The sequence below is a fragment of the Drosophila mauritiana genome, chromosome 2L (assembly GCF_004382145.1).
Source record: "Drosophila mauritiana strain mau12 chromosome 2L, ASM438214v1, whole genome shotgun sequence".
In the NCBI taxonomy this organism is placed as follows: Eukaryota; Metazoa; Arthropoda; class Insecta; order Diptera; family Drosophilidae; genus Drosophila; species Drosophila mauritiana.
In genome coordinates this window covers 2,233,557-2,251,774 of record NC_046667.1, presented here as the reverse complement: position 1 = coordinate 2,251,774, position 18,218 = coordinate 2,233,557, and the positions used below count along the sequence as shown (strand labels likewise).

Below are 18,218 nucleotides of genomic sequence, written 5' to 3'. Positions count from 1 at the left end.
CGGCATTGCATGACAAATTGCATTTGAGGTTTTTCACATGGACATTGATTTAATTACCAAATGAATTTCCTTGCCGACCAGAAGTCGAATAAGAAGTTTAATTTCCCCCAAGTCTGGCCAGCAATTTGCATATGGACTGGCCAAATCCTTTTACGTCTGTATGTCCGCCGGCCGTCTGCCCGTTTGAGTAATTTCATTATGAGTTTTAAGACTTTTAATTAATTTAAAAAGTGAACAATTTTGCACTCTTTTTCATAACAACTCCGGCCGGAGTCCGCATTCCGTAGTCCTCAGCAGTCCGGCTTTGTCTGGCGGAGTCTGGACGAACCGGAAGAGTGGCATAATTTCCGCACCGCCTCGAACTTGATGCAAACATTTCATCTGCATCTGCATTTCGAGTGGTCCGGGAGCAGGAGCCGGAGCCGGAGCAGGAGCAGGAACAGAATCGGAATCCGGATCAGGAGCCAAGGCAGGGGCACTGGCAGCATCAACAGCATTCAATTAATTTTCCGTACTTCTGCCATACACAAAAGCGAAACTTTTGCAGACCGACATCCGGCATTGTTGCCAAGTTGAATGTTTATTTACGGACACAACAGCGCCGGAATCTCCCGGATTATGCCGAACATCATAAAACTTGTATTGACTCGTTAAACTGGCAGATGAAATGAACCCGTCAGATGACAAAGCAGCCTCAATTACACGGAAATCAAATGGAAATATGCAAAGTTAGTTGCTATACGGGGAATATTTCTTAATATTAATCTATTGTGAACTATGCTAACGAGTAGTCTGATTAAATTTGAAAATATATTTATTGAAGTGAGTGAGTTACTTCAAGTATGCCCGGAGATTTCATTCATTTGCATTTATGGTAGCAGTAGCAGAACGAACACCTTTGTCAGCAACGAAATTTCTCTAATAAAGTAATCAAATAGACGCAAGGATGTCCGCCGAAGTGGAGGAGCTACTGAAGCGCTTTCAGTCCATGAAGAACGTCACCGGCATAGTTGTGGTGGACAACGACGGCATTCCCATCAAGACGACCCTGGAATACAACCTGACCCTCCACTACGCGGCACTGATGCAAACGGTGCGGGAGAAGGCGCGCCAGGTGGTCCTGGATCTGGACGCCACCAATGAATTCACCTTCCTGCGGCTGCGGACTGAGCAGAATGAGCTGCTGCTGTGCCCGCAGGAGGATTACTTCATCATGGTGATCCAGAGCCCCTGCGACTAGAGCACAATATTCAAGGCCCAAGCTCATTCGGCTTTGCAATTATTCGCAGGCAGAGTGTTCAGTAAATGTTATTAAAATACTCGGCATAGTCTCGATTTCGCCCACCAGCATTTCGTCATTAATAGCATTCAGCTGCAAATTATTTGCATTGGGAATCGCAATTGAATTGGAATGTCACTTGCGTGCGGTGCACTCTTATTCGATATGCATCCTTTGGCCCGCATGCATACATATACGATATGCATGGATCCTTCCTTCCGAACTCGACCCGGCATCCTGTCCGGGCAAACTCATTTACAATAAATGAAGACTGACTGAGGCAGCCACGAAACAAATAAACTTTTTTGCGGCCTCGCCAGGATGCGGGCATGTAGGGATGCGGATGCCACGGCCACCGAAGTGGAGGTTCCTCCTCTGGGCTTTGCTATTTTTCATTTAATTAAATATTTTACATGCAAAGTGCATTATGAGCAGTGGGCGAAGCAAAAACCCAGCAGATAACTTGGTAAAGTCACACAGACGCCTCTCTGGAGGCCAGGACATCGATGCCAATCCATCTATCCACCGGTGCAGGACGAAACTATTCATTCGAGATAACTTCGTGAACAGTTGTGGCAGGATATAGAGCAGTGCTGTGGCAGCCATCAATTCGAAGCACCGCAAAGGGGGGCAGAAAAGTGGATAAGTTCTTTTTAACCTCGATCCTAGAGCCTAAACTTCATTACCCTAATGACTAAATGCACTTTGCCATGATCTACACCGATGTAGTTATTTTCCGCAGCTGGTTGTCCTGTTTCCTTAGTTGCATTACCTTGGTTCGGATCCTAGGATCATGTTTTCTTTCTTAAATTTCCCTTTGACACTTGCAAATTAAATCCGAATCAAGCCATTCGTCTTTCACCTGTCAGCATGTCCGGCGTAATCATATTTCTGTGTCTTCCAATCATTGTTTTCCATTTTCCCGAAAGCATGTGTGTCACTTAACAGCAAACATAACATAGATTGTTAGCTGCACACGTCCATCCCGAAGTCCGTAATCCATAAACCGTGCACGTTACTCATACAACCGATCCAATGATGTCCAGGAAAGGCAATCAACTCAACCCGTCATCAATCCGTCCATCATCGATCATACCGGACAATACCTGCAATCAGAAGCGGCGAAGCGACATGACAGCTCCTCCTCCGAACCCAAAGCCAGAGAAAAGGCGCATCCTGGAGATGCATGCGGTTTTCCTGGGGCACGACACTCGCGGCGACAATAAGATATCCATCCGGCACCTGGGCCACTGTCTGCGTGCGATGGGCGCCACGCCCACGGAGGCGATGGTCAGCAAACATGTCCGCCAGTACGAGGCCTCCACCATGCAGCGCATTTCTTTCGATGAGGTCATGGGCATCTACGTCAGTCTTGGCAAGCACGGCGGCATGTCGTCTTCCAAGAGAAAGCAGATCGAGGCGGACCAGTTCGTATCCAGTCTAAAGCTCTTCGATACGGATAACTCCGGTTGGATATCCGCCATCAGACTCCGGCGCATTCTAACCAAGACCGGGGAGCGCATGGGCAGCATGGAAGTGGACGAGCTGCTGCAGGGCAGGATCAACAAAGAGGGCTTGGTCGACTATAAGCAGCTGGTTCATGACATTATCCATGGGTAACTTGGGGAAACCGAAAGGAAAGGAGAGTCATTCAGAGGAGCTGGAAATGGAAGAATAGCCCGGAAAACAAAATAGTTTTAGACAGGTGAAAAATGTGTTTCAAATAAATATTTGTTCAAAAACCCGAAGAGAAGAACCTTAATGTTTGTATCGAAGGCTTCCAAAGCTTTGCAGTCCAAAAAAGGATTGCATACTTTCAGGCAGTCAAAAAAATAAGCAGAAAGGTATATATATGATAAGGGGTAATCATTCGATTAGGGAGATTTCTTATTCACTGGTATTATTTCATAAAATGTAACTGGAGAGTGGCATCCGTGAATCAATCGAAACTGCCCTCAGTGCCATTATTTATACAGAGTGCTCCACATGTGGCATCATCAATTGTTCACCACAACCAGTACTCCGCAGGGAAATGAATGACCCAAAAAGGCAGCTGGACAGCTGAGTTCATCATCCATTTGGTAGTGGGTTTCGGAATCGGAATAGGAATCGGAAACGCTGGCCGCCCAGAACAAGTGCAATGGATTGCAAATAATTTCAAAGCGCTGCCCCAAAACATGGAAAGTGCCTAATGCTAATGCGTGATGATGCCTCCAGCTGTGGTCAGCGATTCGGTGGGGAAGATTGGAAAGAGGAGCCCTAGTATTTGGGTGCGGCTGGTGGTGGCAATAAATGCGAAAACATGAACTGCACCCGGATCGATGGGTGGCATATGCAAATGCTGTCAAACACAGGCATATTTCCGACACATTTTGGTTGCCTTCGAAATAGAAAGAAATAGAAAAAGGGAACGAGGCACGAGTACAAATCAAGGAAATGGAGGGCAGAATGGAGTTGCTTAGTGTGGGCCCTCAAGTACTGACTTTCTATCCGCCCTATGATGACCGTCAAAGGAGGATGGTGACTTTGCTGAATCCCACCGATAGACGTGTTCTTTTCAAAGTGAGTGAGAACAATCCATCGTGTATATGTATCTATCTACTGTTTTCAGCTACTCTTTCAGGTCACATCGAATGCCTGGCTTAACTATACAGTGAATCCCAATACCGGCAGGATAGGACCTTATTCCTCCAGCGAGATCATCATAAGTCTGAAAAGCTTTGATTTCAACACGGACGAGAGATACAATCATCACTTCGTAATTAAATCCATGTTCGAACTTCAAGATCACAAAAATGGTCTGACAATTTTGGCGATTTTTCGCGATGTTTCCCGCAGAGACATCTCCTCGAACACTCTACTGGTGCGACTGGAGGCCCAGCCCTTTCCGTTGGACTGTCATGGCCTGGATTCACTCTGTGATTTTAGCAAAACTTCTGTGAACACCGAGCTGCAGCTGAGACAGCTCTATGAAAACTGTGCAAATAGGCTGGAGGAAGCTCCTGCGAAACAGAACACACCAAGTGGAAGCCGTCATCTATCCAAGATTGTGATCATTGGCTCCTTGACTTTAGTAGTACTGACAGCTTTTGTCCAGCGCAAGCTTATGTTTGAAACGTTGATGGACACCCAATACGCGGATATTCCTTTTCAATAAAATCAAAAATATATAGATAACCGAAACGTAGGTGCATGGTATTCGCGTTATAACCACACTTGCCAATACCTATAAAGTTTAAAGATAGGTTTTCCATAAACTAACTGAATTATATGCCCTGGTTTTTTTTTTAAAGAAACGAGTTATTGCAGGGTAGCCCTATAAGAGAAGGGCGTGATTTTCAGTTGAAACATCCGAAACGGAAGTCAAACAGCTCGATAATGTGCTTAAGGTTTATTCTATCTGTACTAGTATCAATTGCTGGCTTGGCTTCTACTGCTCGAGTTCCTGGGCCAGAGGAACGGATTGTCGGAGGTTCCTACATCCCCATCGAATATGTTCCTTGGCAAGTGTCGGTGCTAAATGTTTCGTTACATCACTGCGGTTGAGTCGTCTACAATGATCGGGCTATTTTGACTGCCGCTCATTGCCTTTCTAATGTATCTCTAGCGGATCTATCAGTTAGCGCTGGATCCTCGCATTGGAGCAAAGGTGGCCAGGTGTTGAAGGTGCTGAAGACCATTGCACACCCAAAATACGTGCCTAAAAATTATCATTATCAAATATTTGGAGGCACCTCTCAAGCTTGGTGGCACAGTTAAGAAAGTTCCTCTAGCCGAACAGACTCCCGTGGCTGGTACAATTGCTTTGGTCTCCGGATGGGGAGATACCCGAGAGAACTCTTCGTTCGCGTGGCCAATACTGCAAGGCGCACATGTAGCCATTCTGAATAGAACGGATTGCCAACAAGCTTACAGGGACCGTAAAATAACTACCGACATGATCTGTGCCGACGGACATAGATGGGATTCTTGTCAAGGTGATTCCGGTGGTCCTTTGATTGAAATAACGAAAGGAGGCCATGAGCTTGTAGGCATAGTCAGCTGGGGAGAAGGTTGTGGTACAAATCTGGGGGTCTACGAAGATATTGCATTCTTCCGCAACTGGATCCAATATACGGTTCAAGAAAATATTTGGGAAGTATTGTTAAAATATAATATTTACCTGCAATCAAATAACTATAAAAATCATTTAACCTTTTGTATTGCTAATATAATAGTTAGACGTAAAAAATGAAATAAAAATTCAATTCTTCCATAAAACTAAAAACTTTCTTGTTATTTATTTTCGTTTAGCTTCCTTGAATTCTCTTCTATCCATGCCAGGTAGTGAAAGACGTTCGTGTAAAGTGAGGGCAGAACGGCATACCCGCAGCCGTGTCCTTGCACGGCGATGCCAACCACCTTGTTGGCCAGGACCAAGGGACCTCCATAATCGCCAGGACAAATATCATTTTCGGTGTAAAAGGCGCAGAGAAGGTTCTCGCCAACCGGTTCAACAAGTTCCTCAGCGCAGACGCTCCGCGGACGGATTTTGGTCACGCCATTTTGCAGTTTTCTAGTCACGACGTAGGACTCCAGTAGTTTTTCGCCCCATCCCGCATTGCTGGGATATTCGTTTTCAGAGGGTTCTTTGGTGGCCAGTGGAATTTTGGACACTCGTACGGAAAGCACTGGTTTCTCTAGCCATAAGAGGGCGATATCGTTGTCCCACTCCTTATAATTTTCATGTACCATCAGAGCAGTTACCCTGACAATTCTGCCACCTCTCTTGATATCCGGCGTTCCCACACGAACCGTGATTCTCTTCACCGGCTTATTCTTGACGCACTGGGCGGCTGTCAGGATAATTCGGCTTTCGATCACAGCACCGCCGCACTCCTGATATCCACCTACCCACACGGAGGCAAGGAAGGTCCAGAAGTCAAACTTTGCCTCTACTCCATTATAGATGCCATTGGAGCTTCTTGCAAATAAGATCAACACCCAACAGGATCCAATCAACATTGCGATGTTATTTTAGTTTATGCCAGCACCTAGGCAATCTTAGCGTATCTCCTTTAATCCGCGAAGAATCGCTTTGGATTTGCCTTGGCTACTTAGTGGCCATTTTGTTACACTTGTTACACATTTTTTTCCATTTTTGAATATTTCGTTTGCATTTGTATATTGCAGTACAAACACCGAGTTCGTGCTGTTCAGCTCTTCCACCATACAAATAACTTCAGCCAGAACTGAGCACCCAGCATTCAAGGCGAATAGTTTGACCAATAACAACGGGGGCATTGTTGCGAGAACCTCCTGCACGGAGCATTTCAAGGACTTCACAAAGGAGCTTCGCTATCCTTTGACTGATGACATTTCTGGGCCTTCAATGGATACCAATGGGTCAAACGAGCTGTGGGACAGGTCAGTGCCACTCAATCTTCTGCGGTCAATCGCGGGTCAAAGAGTAGGTGGTGGGTGATGGGTGGTGGGTGGTGGGCGTGGCCATTGGCTAATTGGCGGCCGTAGTTCATTAGTGTGCGAGTCACACGTTGATTAGGCGGTTTGGATTCGGATGCGGTTGCAGTTTGGTGTCGCAACCATAACAACAATAACAATCAACTGAAATTGATGGGCTGGAAGCAGGATGCAAATGGATGGCACAAAGGTGTCCTTTGACCCGTTGCAATGCCTTTCATTGGGGCAGAAAGATAACGATGATGATGATGGCATACGGGTTAGCTTAAAGGGGTTTCTAATATTTCTTAGTAGAAACCATAATATTAAATAATTTACTGAGTTATGGAAGAAAACTTTGTATGGTCATAATGGATTGACACGCTTGTTTAACCATCTTATGTTTCAGGTAATATTTTCCCCGTGAAATGCAAACAAGCCGCAGACAGCGGTGGACATAACTGGCAACAATGGCGCCTAATCTCGGCTTAAAACTTACGACAAAACTCCTGGTGAAAACGACACCGGACAAACCGAGTGCGAAACGAGCAAAGTCAGTGGAAAAGTCCCTGGGGAAGAGCTCATTCATCGGAGACAACGGGCAAACAAGATGTGCTGGGCCCATAAATTAGCATCACTTAAGTGGCCAGATGAGAGTTCCTCCGGGGGGCGTCTAATCCTTTCAACGATTAATTGCAACCCAGCATCGGCTGACTCCGAAGATCTCGTTGACTGGGGCCCTGGAAATGTGAATATAAATGGCTAAATCAGACTGGGACGTACACAAATGTCATGTGGGACAGCTAATGATATCTACAAATCCCCAAACTCAATCAATTGCGGGGAGGAGAGATAAAATGGAGCTACACTGAAAAAAAAATGAAAAACAAATGTAGTTTTCGGCTTTGGATTTATATCTTCGTCTTAAATTATTGGCAAATAAATTGCTAGAAATCTTACTTCTTAGTTCTGTAAATCACATTCGATTGAAGGCGGAATAAATCGCATAAAAATAAGACCAGGAGAATAAAAGAGTTTTAAAGTCGTGTCAGGGAATTTTGACCTTGATTAACCCCTCTCGCACCGTTGCCAACTCTTTCCCACTGCCATAAATCGTTTTTATGGCTTTCCATTACGCTGGGCAACTGCATTACGTATACGTACGTATACGTAATGTGCCTTGGGCAGCCTTGCACTGGTAACCCATTTTTGTGAACGCAATTTTTTTTCGCACTAGGGCACACATTTGTGCAGCCTGTCGCCAATCGGTGACTTATTGCATTTTCCCCCACCGAGTCCCGATTTTCCATTGCCTTTTCCCCCGATTTTTCCCGCTTTTCCCCGCTTTGCGGACCCACTACGAGCAATGCAGTCAACCGAAAACGCACTGAGCAAATAAACAAAGGAAACGAGGCAAAAGTCTAGAGGAAATGCATTCTGTAAGGTGGATGGATGTGGGTGGAGACGTAGGTTGGAAGGATGAGGCCTTTGGGGGGTGTGGGAATCTTCCGAGGTCCGGACCTCGGCTTCATTTGCCTGCCAAAACGGATCTCTGGGCCAAAGTGAGTGTGTTCACCTTGACTCATTCGCGGATTTTTCCTTTTCCTCCATTTGCCGCGGCATCTTTCCCTGATTTTCCAGCGCCCTCCTCGCGTTTTCCTCCTTTACCGTTTGTTTGGCTTTGTTGATGCCGCTTTAACATTTTTAATGAGTTGCAGCGCAAAGAAGAAGGGTGTCCTGTCAAAGGATTAAAAGGACTGAGGGGGACTTGTAACATTTGGGGATCACAATGTTTACATTTCTTACAGAGAAAAAGAGTGAGAGCCGTTTCACAATGGTAAAAATCTCATGAAAAACTCATTTTGCCTGCAAAATATATAGATTAAATATGTTCTATGTGCCACCCAACTGAATGTGATGGAAATTAAATAATTAGAAGTATATTTCCGGAAAAATAAAATGGAATGTTTGCTTAATTAAAGCATAAAAAGGATGTTATACTTTGCGAATAAACACATTAAACGACCAGCATATTTATATTTATTTCCCAGCCAGCCAACCAAACAGACATAAAATCGATTGTATGGCATTTCTTTGTGAAAATGATAAAAATGCGCCAATTATTCCGTACGTTTTCGGAAGTGTTAATTCAAATATCACTCTGGCAATTTAAATTCACTGGTTTATTCTGCCATGTTCAACTAGCGTGTTTGTTTCGTCAATTGGCGGTGAGTGCCAGCGGGAAGCACTGCACTTCGCAGTGATGTCGTGTCAGTTGCAATGCAAATTATTGCACTTATAAGCACTGGAAAAAATTGAGTAAAAGCGCACGGAGCGAGCAGGAAGGGAAAAAATCACTTCACAGTGGAGTGAGTGACTGACGGCGGCTTACGCATCGCTAAATATTAAAGTGGCAATGAATACAGATTGTCTCGTCAAAAGGCCGCAATCCCACTTCCACTGCGGCGAGCGCAGGACAATGAAACGGGGGACATGTGTGCGTGGCAGGACTGGCAGGACTCGCAGAAGGATCCGCCCCTGCGGAACACTTGAAGAGTGGATTGAGCACCCGTTTGAGGGGATAACTTTGATGCCTCAAAGCGATGTGAAGTGAAGTGGAGTGAAGTCCAGGCCAAACTTTCGACCTAAGTGATTCTTAGCCAGTTAATTGGATCAACTATGTTTGTTCAGCTTCCTGCTATCTCTAATATGGAAATTTATGGGGCTAAAACTCGGACGTAAGTGGGCGAAAAGTTCGCCAGCCAGCAGCTGTTCTCCTCTGCCGGAAGTTGGGCAAACTTCAAGTTCAATGGCCACGTCTGCGTCCAGTTAGTTGGGGGTTTCAATGAGCTGCCCAATTAGGCGGCTCCATCTCCAGTCCACTAATCTTAAAATTCCACTCGAATGCCCGTACAATTCGAACGCTTTCGTGTCGGGCGCCACTTCATTTCAAGTGGCCAACGGCCTTCAAAAGAGCTTAGACCAAGGCCAAATCAAATATTTGACAGCCCGCCGGGGGCCAAAGTGCAAATAGGAAAAGCTGTCGAAAGGAAAATGTCATCCCTTGAGTGGCGAGCGATTTTAAACGACAAATTCAACGAGAAACCATTAATTCCGCCAACGGAAACATACAAATTCAATTGATGAAATTAATGAAAAGTTTATTTCATTTCCTCGTTTTCCCTTATGAATTCCTGTGCTGTAGAAAATTTCTGCTAATGGCAGAGCCTGGATTTCTGGCTCAATTACAAAAAATTATGTTTGTGGAATGGCTGGACTGGCGAGCTAAGAAATTGTAGCCAGAGCTTAATGACATTTTAATTTATTTGTTAGTAATGCTTGTGACTTGGAGGTTACTGATGTTTTGCTCAAGGAAACATTAATATTAAATGAAAGTTACTACATTTAAGAAACAAATATGGTGGTTTTTTTCGTATAAACCTTTTCGGAACGAAGTCTGCTCGACTACAGCAGTGGTTACAAACTGGAGATGTTCAAAATACCCCGATTATACCCATCTATCCCCCGAACGAACAACTTCATTTGGAAATCAAGAGCTCAGCGGTTAAGCAGCTTACGAGGTGCCCTAAGCCTTATGGCCAAGGTGTTGGCCATCAGATCGAATGGCCACAACGACAATTACATCTGCGAATGGCCCAGTAAATATCCGGAGCACAATTGGATGGCCATGGGACCGTGTCAAGAGCTAATAAGCAGCCTCTTTCGGATTGAGTTTCGGTGTGGAGGCCTGGAAAGTTCATTAAGCCGGTGTAAGTTAATTAAAACGCAAACAGGCAAATGGCAAATGATCAAAGTGCCAAAGACAGTGGTCCCGAGGGGCGGGAAAGTGGTATGTCGATGGTGTTGGCGGTGCCAGTGGTGCCGGTAGTACCGGTGGTGTCAGTGGGTCAGGCCCTGGGTGAGTGGGTGTTGCTATAATGGCAAATCACTTTGCACCGCAAACAGAGTCCACTGAACTGGCATTTGAAGCCTCCTCCACACGGGATACAGGCCTTGCCACATCCACTTGCCATGTTAACTGCAACATGTGTCAACTGGGTTTGCGGGCTTCAAAAAGGGTGGGGAGCTGCGGTTTCGGTTCCCATCCACCATTCAGGGGCGGACAGAAGGAGTCAGGGATCCAGAGGATCCCCACCACCAGCATCATCATCACCATCGACGCACACCTCGTTGACTCCGATGCCAGCTGAAATTTATTGGAGCACATCAATTCGAGACCCGCTAACTTCGCGCCGAAACTCGCAAAAGGCCCGACAACATGTTAATGGGTGAGCCTGGTCGAAAGTCCGGTTATCAGTTGGATGATAATTGCAGACACACTTCATCACGTCCTCACAAGCAATAAAATATGCTGAAGAGATAGGCGTTCTTGTATCTAATTTTGTGATGTCCCCGTGAGATATGTAGGATGCTGTTCTCGATGCTTTAAATGTTCCATTTCAGCTTCGTAGATTTTCTTATCAAGTGCAAGGCATTTCGGATCATAACTCATGCTTAACGAAAGCCCATTTGCGGGGCAATTAAGAAACGAAACTATGCAAATTTAGTGTTCGGCGAAAGTTTGTACACTTCCCCAGTGCGGAAAGTGCACCTTTTGTGCGGCATCGTTTTTGGTCGCCCACAATTGTTGACTCTTGCATAAATTATAATTATTAAGTGCAGCAGCCACGCCAGCAAGAAAACCCAATTTATTATGCTTTGTTTTCCCTGTTTGCAGTGCCTGTGTTTCTTGTTTAGTTTTTCTACCTTCGGCTTGTCGTCAAGAGCACCTATAAAGCCATTTTAGTAAGCATTTTTTTTGTGACCCCAAAAGTGTGCTACATTTTGTTGCTTCTGCATCGATGCGTGCTCCAAAACACAAGTGGCACAAATAAACCCAGAATATGCAACCTGTGCAGTAACAATAAACAGTATTTAATTTTAAATAGAAATATGAACAAATGTAATAATGTATAGCAACTATATGTAATTGGAATTACTATTTATTGTTTTGTTTTTAATTCTGAATTTATCAGAAATGGTCTAAGTCCACTCAAAGCGAAAACTTCCCTCTCTTAGTATTCACCTCGCTCTTTGCGTGGGAAATTTGGTGAGTTTGCGTTCAGCTGGAAAACTCTCTTTTATGGTATTACTAGTGTGCGAGTGAAAGTCCGTGTGCGTGTACGTGTGCGCAGTGCGTTTGTGTGCGTTGGTGAATCTTTTTGCCGGTTTGTTTATCTTACATTTCAAGCATTTTGGTGAGGTTTTTTTTTATGCGCTTCTTTAGCCGGCATTTATAGCCCATTCAAAAGAGAAACAAAAGAGCGTGTGTTTGTGTGTGTGATTTGAGCTGCCAATTGATTGTTTTTGTATAAATTTAAGTGGGCGTGCATGTGTGTGAGTGGGGTCCTCGAAGGCAGACTACAAATATTTACAAGAGCTTTCATTTGTCTGATTGATTTATTTAAATATTTATGTACTTTCTATTTTTGCACAGGGCACTTGTGCGAGTTGATACTGAGGGTTTTGTTAACTTGCAAAATCAACTAGAAAAGGGTCGGGTGCTGCTCTTTATTAACTATTTACATTCCATATATAGTGTTCGTGTTTGGCGGGATTTGAAACCAAATTAATATATTACGGATATTACGGATATGCGGATAAAATTAGTATATTACTGCAATTAATGTGCAACTTTATTGATGACAATTTGCGCTCGCGACATGTCCATTCGGTGATCCATAATTAAATTTATGGCCCCTGGCAACCTCATAACCCACTTTAGAGCCTCGCCGAGATACACTTGGACAGCAAATAGAAATATAAATCAACATGCTGCAGAGAACCATGTCTAGATGGCATGGTTGGACTGGGATAGCTGCCAGAGAAAAGGGAAAGTGGAAACTGGTCAGAGACCGGATGACCGGGCAATGGTCAGCGATAATATCTGGAAACTTTGCCCCCACAGCTGTGGGGCCAGAAGAGCCACAGAATGTGGGACACATGCTGGGGCGACGGTGGTGCGGCAGCCATAGAAGTGGCTCAATGAGACCCACTTGAACCAAAACCCCAACAAATGCGGCTGCGGGCCAAAGATATTTAGTTATTTAGAAAACCGCAGAGTGCAAAATGCCCGCAGAATGTGCCAATTTCCCACTCCCCCATCGATGGGAAACAATTAAAAATTCGTGTCAAAATACGAACGCGAAGAGGTGGCAAGAACTTTAAATGCATTTCAAGGTTTCTCCACCACACGCAATGTGGCACAGCGATTGCATGTGGCATGCACCCAGCACCATCAGTCATTTGAAGGGGTGGGTCTCATTTAGCGCAAATTAATTTTAAATTACACATACGCCGTGGTTTCCCATCCATCAGCAAGTGGCACCCTTTAATTAATTGCATTTGGTCCACCCAAACGTTTTTTCTGCGCCTCCCTTAATTATAATTAACAATTTTGAGCACTTTTGACCGTGGACTGACGCTAAAAATGGCAACTGAAACTGTCCTGGGGTCAAATAACTACTGACGATAAACACAAGCTCGAATGCCACATTACGTATACGCCATGTATTTTTAAACAACGTCAGCCGAGAGGCAAGCAAAGTACAAACAACTCGGAGCCGAAAACGGGAAATTGTGCAACAAATATAATAAAATTTATGGTTTTCAATTACTCACGAATTAAAGTGATGAATATCATCAAGAAAATTGATTGAACATGATTGGATGTTAATTTGCAGCAATACTCTGATGCACAAAAATGAAAAGCTTGCAAGAAAATTAGTTTGGCCTGCACATGAATGTAAAATTGAAATTAATAACACTCAAAGGATTACCAGCCTTTGACTTGTCGGCCCAGACCACTCCTTCTTACTACCGATTGCCTGGCATTTTTGAGTTGGTTCTTTTCAATTTTGCGGCACTTGACTTGTCGGTTTATTGACACGCCCCGCACACGTCAATCATTGAATGACAGACAGCCAAACACTCGACTTGGAGAGCAGATTGACAGACGTGTATCGAGAAGTCGGTGCTGCTGAGCTGCATCCTTCAGGTTTTTAGCCAGCCATGCAGCTCAAGTGCAACTCAGCCCCGATTTCTGACGTCCGTTGTCTACGAATATTTTGTATTCAATCCAAACATTTGTCAAGCCATTCAGGCAGACATGTGATGTTGATGCCTGCCAGTGATTTTCGATTTGCAAAATTGATTCCATTTCATTTCGGCAGGGCATATGTAGTGGTGTATTGTTGTCGTCTTTTTGTTTGGCGCATAATTCACTGCGAATGGGCTGCAAATTACCCATGAAAAGCTCAACATGATTCATCGACACTCTATAATTAAAGACAATGCCAGACAATGACAGATTACAGGGGATGGAAAATAGAATAATTATTTGACATCCACAGGCTAATGACTTTTGGTACATAAGACCATTGTGAGTACTGCAATTAGTGGAAAAAAATGTTGAAATATAAATATTCGATTCCAATGGTGGGTCTAAACGGCATTTTTGATTCGTTTTAACATCTAACTGACAACCAGCTGGGCGAATGGTACAGATAAATTCCCCACTAAACTGGAACTCCCGCGCTTTGCTGGCCATTTGTCACATTAAGTATACGCCGTGGTGCCACATAAATTGTCGCAGATAGAGTGTCTGGGTAAACGGATACTTTGTCTTGCTCGCATTTTAATTGAGTACATTATACCGCCGCCCGAGATGCTGAGAACCTTATCTGAATATTAAACGCCATTAAGTGTCCCCCAATCGGCCATTTGGCCAGGACTTTTTCCCTCCGCCGCTGATTGATTGCCGGCCATTTCGTAATTAGTGACACATTTAACCATTCATTTGTCCATGTTTGCTTGTGGGCCAGCACATGTTTGCACACTTATTTGCCTGTTGTTGGCCTGTCTGCAGGACCAACAAATGCGGAGTGCAAACAAGCCAAGCTCGAGTGTTCAATTAACAGCAAATTCGAAAATTCAAATTGCCAACTTTTTCGTAAACTGCAATTTGTGCAAATATTTGCAGGGCCTTTCATTAGGGCCCAATTAAAATGCATGTAATAAACCGCAAGCAGCCTTAATAAACTTTAGCTGAGCCCATGGTTTCAAATATTTTGGGTATGCAAGCTATTTACTTGGTCACTTGATCGCCACTTAATTAACTTAATGAATGGCTTAGTACTTAAGGTATTTACACAATTTACTATGTAAAAGTAATTAAGGAAAAAGCTTTGCATGCAAATGCCACAAGTCACAAACAATCATAAAAAATTATATTTTGAACTTTACGGTAAGTGAACCCCAGTTTAACCCCATAAATCATAACACAAATTTAATTATTCATCCTAAATTCAATTTCTTTTGCAGGCACCCACGATTCGTGGATAAACTATATTCCAAAATTTGCCATTAATCATCGATGTTCAAACGAAATTGCCTAGAAATCGCCAGCCAAGCCAAACAAGCTCAAACTCTTTGCATAAATCTCGACCAACTTTTGCAGCCGTTTGAAATAAAAAGAGGAGCAGGTCTAAAACTGTGCAAAAATTCAACGAAAATGGTGATATTCCACACTTTTCAGCTATTTCTTTTATTATGCCGTAACTAACCAACTCAACAGGAGCAAAATCTGGAACACTATTGGCCAAAAGGAGTCAACCAGCCGGGCTTTGACAACGCTTTCCGTGCTCCATTCGCCGGATCCAGCGAAGCCAGTTAACCGCAATAATTTATGCCTTTGAGCCGTGTTTGAGTCAAAGTCTTTTGTCTCTGTGTGTGGGTTGGTGGGTGTGTGTGGTGTGGGTTTGCGTGGCCACATAATTTTGCCTATTAAAGTGAAACACTAACAGCGCTTATCATTACAGCAGAGCACCGGAAAAACAAGGCAAACAACAGCGAGCATCTCAGCTGCGTGGCGCATCCTTTCGTCGACGCCATTTTGTTTAGTTTATGCCGTGCCAGTGTGTGTGTCTGTGTGTTAGTGTGCTAGTGTGTGTTTGGGTGTCAGTATGCGGCTGTGTGTGTCTGACGGGGAAGTCCCTGCCTCGCACTTCCTAATGCAAAAAAGCGACTTTTCAGCACAAATTTTTAGCAAAATTAAAATATTTATGTTGCCGACGTTCTTAATGCCCGTGCTGTTTCGCCCCAAAACCCGTGCGCCCACATCCCCCAACCTTCCGCCCCCTCTTGTTTAGTTTTCGGAGTGTATGGGTTTCCTGGTCGGGACTACGTGCGTGGTACGGATGCTAGCAATGATGAGCAGCGGTTGGGTACACTATCCACGAAAGGGTATTGCATTTGCCAGCCATAAGGTGAATGGGAAACTCTAAGGAATCCTTGGAAAGTCCTTAAACGCTTGTCTAAGCTTGAAAGTCAATTTGAAGTGATGAATACTCACTATTTACTAAAGATATACAGAAAAATAAAGCAAGTGGCAAACTTTAAAGAAGAAAAGAAAATATTTTAAAATTTTTGCTTAAAAAACATCACCGTTAATGCTGTTCAGCTCATCCAGAGCATTTCCCATTCGATATTCACCATTTAATTATATATTCCTCTCCAGTTTTAATGTTGAGCTCCCACACACACACACACATATATACGCTCACCCACACTCACGCATCCTGGGGCAAATGCCCTGCATTAACTTCCTTCCTGTCCCGCTCTCTCTTTCGGCGAAAGGACGACACTGCCACTTAATGTTCGCGCTTTAGCAATATGAAATGCAGGACGAGGGTGCTCCGTTTTGCCACGGTTTCCGCGGCAAGCTGCAGTTGCTGCCATATTAAAAACAATATATTTGCGTCAACTTTCGCACTGGTCATTTATGGCCTTCAATGGCCATTAACTATTTACATTTCCGGCTGCACTTTGTGCTCTCACATGATTTACACATTTGCGGGCATTTTTAAAGTGTCATTAAGATGATGAAGCAAGAAACCGAAACCGGGGGAAAAAAGTAAATTAAAGCAAACGCCTTAGGCGTTGTTCCACATATTCTGCAGATACTTGCTTGCTCTACCGGCCTTTATTTTTTCTGTATCTTTTTAACGCTTGCCCTTTACATTTCCCATTTGCCGTCTGCTCCTTGTTAAAAACGCTCGAAATTTATGACTATTCTGGGACCTGCGGCAGCTTGCGGCTGAAATGCTCTTAGATTTTTCCACTCTGCCTTCTGCGGTTGGCTTCCACTGGGCTCTTTTTGCCATCCATTGTCCTAGATTGTGGTCACAGGGTTTAAAGTTTAAGCAATTGCAGATTTGCCTTTTAATTGTTGCCCCTGTTTTGGTCCAGAAAGCAAGAAATACATTTGGCAAACTCTCGAGTTTGTAATGGAATTTACAAATGAAAATGGTTTTTTGCCATTCCAATTTGGAAGCTAAACATTAAGAATTTTTTCTTAAGTGCTAAAACAAATTAAAACTTGCTTAAAACAAACAAATTACATCATATTTTCTGATTAGGTTTGCAAATACATATTTTGTTTTGTTTTATTGAATTGAATTGATAGCTGGGTAAATGGTTTACACAACCCAAAGGTTGCTCCAATCGAAAGTTTGAGCAAAGAGCACCGAAAAAGAAGTTCTTTCAAAACTCTTGCTTCCAATTTTTCAGTCGACTGCATTTGATTTCATTTCATTTCTCAAGCCAGCCACGACAGATGGCAAATAAGTTGCCCATACGCCACGTTGTGCAGAAGAAAAACGCAGAACGAAAAGCAGAAGGAGCCGGCGGAGAAAACCTCAAGAAATTCAATTCCATAACAAATGAAGTGCAAAACAGATGTCCATCTGCTCACAAATGTGAGCTGCGAACTTTTGAGTTGGGCAATGAAAATACAAACGGAAATTAAGTCGACTGCCAGCTGATAATAGCTAAAATATTCAATGTGATTTCTGACCTCTGGCTTTCTTTGTGCTCTATTTCTTTCTTTTTGTGTGTGTGTGTGTGTGCTGTCCAGTAACTTAAATTTAAACAACTAAAAGCGTGTGCCGAAATGAACAACAAAGCTGCTGCAACTCGCAGAGCAACAAACTAAAACCCACAAAAACCAAAACCGAATGTGGATGATGGAGAGTGTTTGTGTCGATGAGACTGCGGCCGCATTTCGCACAAATATTGACACATGTGCGGGGGCGGTTGGAGCTGCAATGACCCCCTGCCCATCCCTATAGCCAAGCCCCAGCATCCCATCCTGATCCGCAGCCCGAAAACACCACAAAAACCCAACCTGTCCGGGCCATTAGATGATTTATAGGTCAGAGATGCCAAACCGATGCCGAAAAGGAAAACAAAAGCGAAACCGAAATGAAATCGAGGTCCGGCAACTGCAACATCGATTGACAGGAGCTGCAGCTGAAAAGACTGATGCACTGAGAGAAAAGTATCACCGAACTTTGAGTACTACGAAACCAAATGATCTCATCCAGGAGATAGTTTCTTAGTAGCTAAAAAGCAAAGTTTTCAATCTCGCACTGCGATTTCT

The 18,218-nt window shown here is 43.8% G+C and overlaps 5 protein-coding genes across 5 annotated transcripts; 4 read left to right on the top strand and 1 right to left on the bottom strand.

The window, feature by feature from the left end:
* The first annotated feature begins 861 nt into the window (after nucleotides 1–861).
* LOC117151055 (dynein light chain roadblock-type 1) lies at nucleotides 862–1,349 on the top strand. The gene has a single exon (XM_033318274.1). It carries the CDS (start codon nucleotides 947–949, stop codon nucleotides 1,238–1,240), a length of 294 nt encoding a protein of 97 aa, XP_033174165.1. The 5' UTR covers nucleotides 862–946; the 3' UTR covers nucleotides 1,241–1,349.
* Nucleotides 1,350–2,125: 776 nt separating this feature from the next.
* On the top strand, nucleotides 2,126–3,021 carry LOC117151051 (myosin-2 essential light chain). Its single transcript, XM_033318269.1, has one exon. It carries the CDS (start codon nucleotides 2,315–2,317, stop codon nucleotides 2,897–2,899), a length of 585 nt encoding a protein of 194 aa, XP_033174160.1. The 5' UTR covers nucleotides 2,126–2,314; the 3' UTR covers nucleotides 2,900–3,021.
* A 613-nt stretch (nucleotides 3,022–3,634) lies between these two features.
* Nucleotides 3,635–4,461, top strand: LOC117151050 (vesicle-associated membrane protein-associated protein B/C). Its single transcript, XM_033318268.1, has 2 exons — nucleotides 3,635–3,841; nucleotides 3,903–4,461. The coding sequence occupies exons 1-2, from the start codon at nucleotides 3,716–3,718 to the stop codon at nucleotides 4,434–4,436; spliced, it is 660 nt and encodes a 219-aa protein (XP_033174159.1). The 5' UTR covers nucleotides 3,635–3,715; the 3' UTR covers nucleotides 4,437–4,461.
* A 178-nt stretch (nucleotides 4,462–4,639) lies between these two features.
* LOC117136619 (trypsin beta) lies at nucleotides 4,640–5,513 on the top strand. Its single transcript, XM_033297611.1, is given in 2 exon segments — nucleotides 4,640–5,001; nucleotides 5,003–5,513. Coding segments are annotated over 2 exon segments (855 nt in total). The 5' UTR covers nucleotides 4,640–4,657.
* A 41-nt stretch (nucleotides 5,514–5,554) lies between these two features.
* LOC117151048 (hypodermin-B) lies at nucleotides 5,555–6,283 on the bottom strand. The gene has a single exon (XM_033318263.1). The coding sequence runs from the start codon at nucleotides 6,281–6,283 to the stop codon at nucleotides 5,555–5,557; it is 729 nt and encodes a 242-aa protein (XP_033174154.1).
* Nucleotides 6,284–18,218: the final 11,935 nt, after the last annotated feature.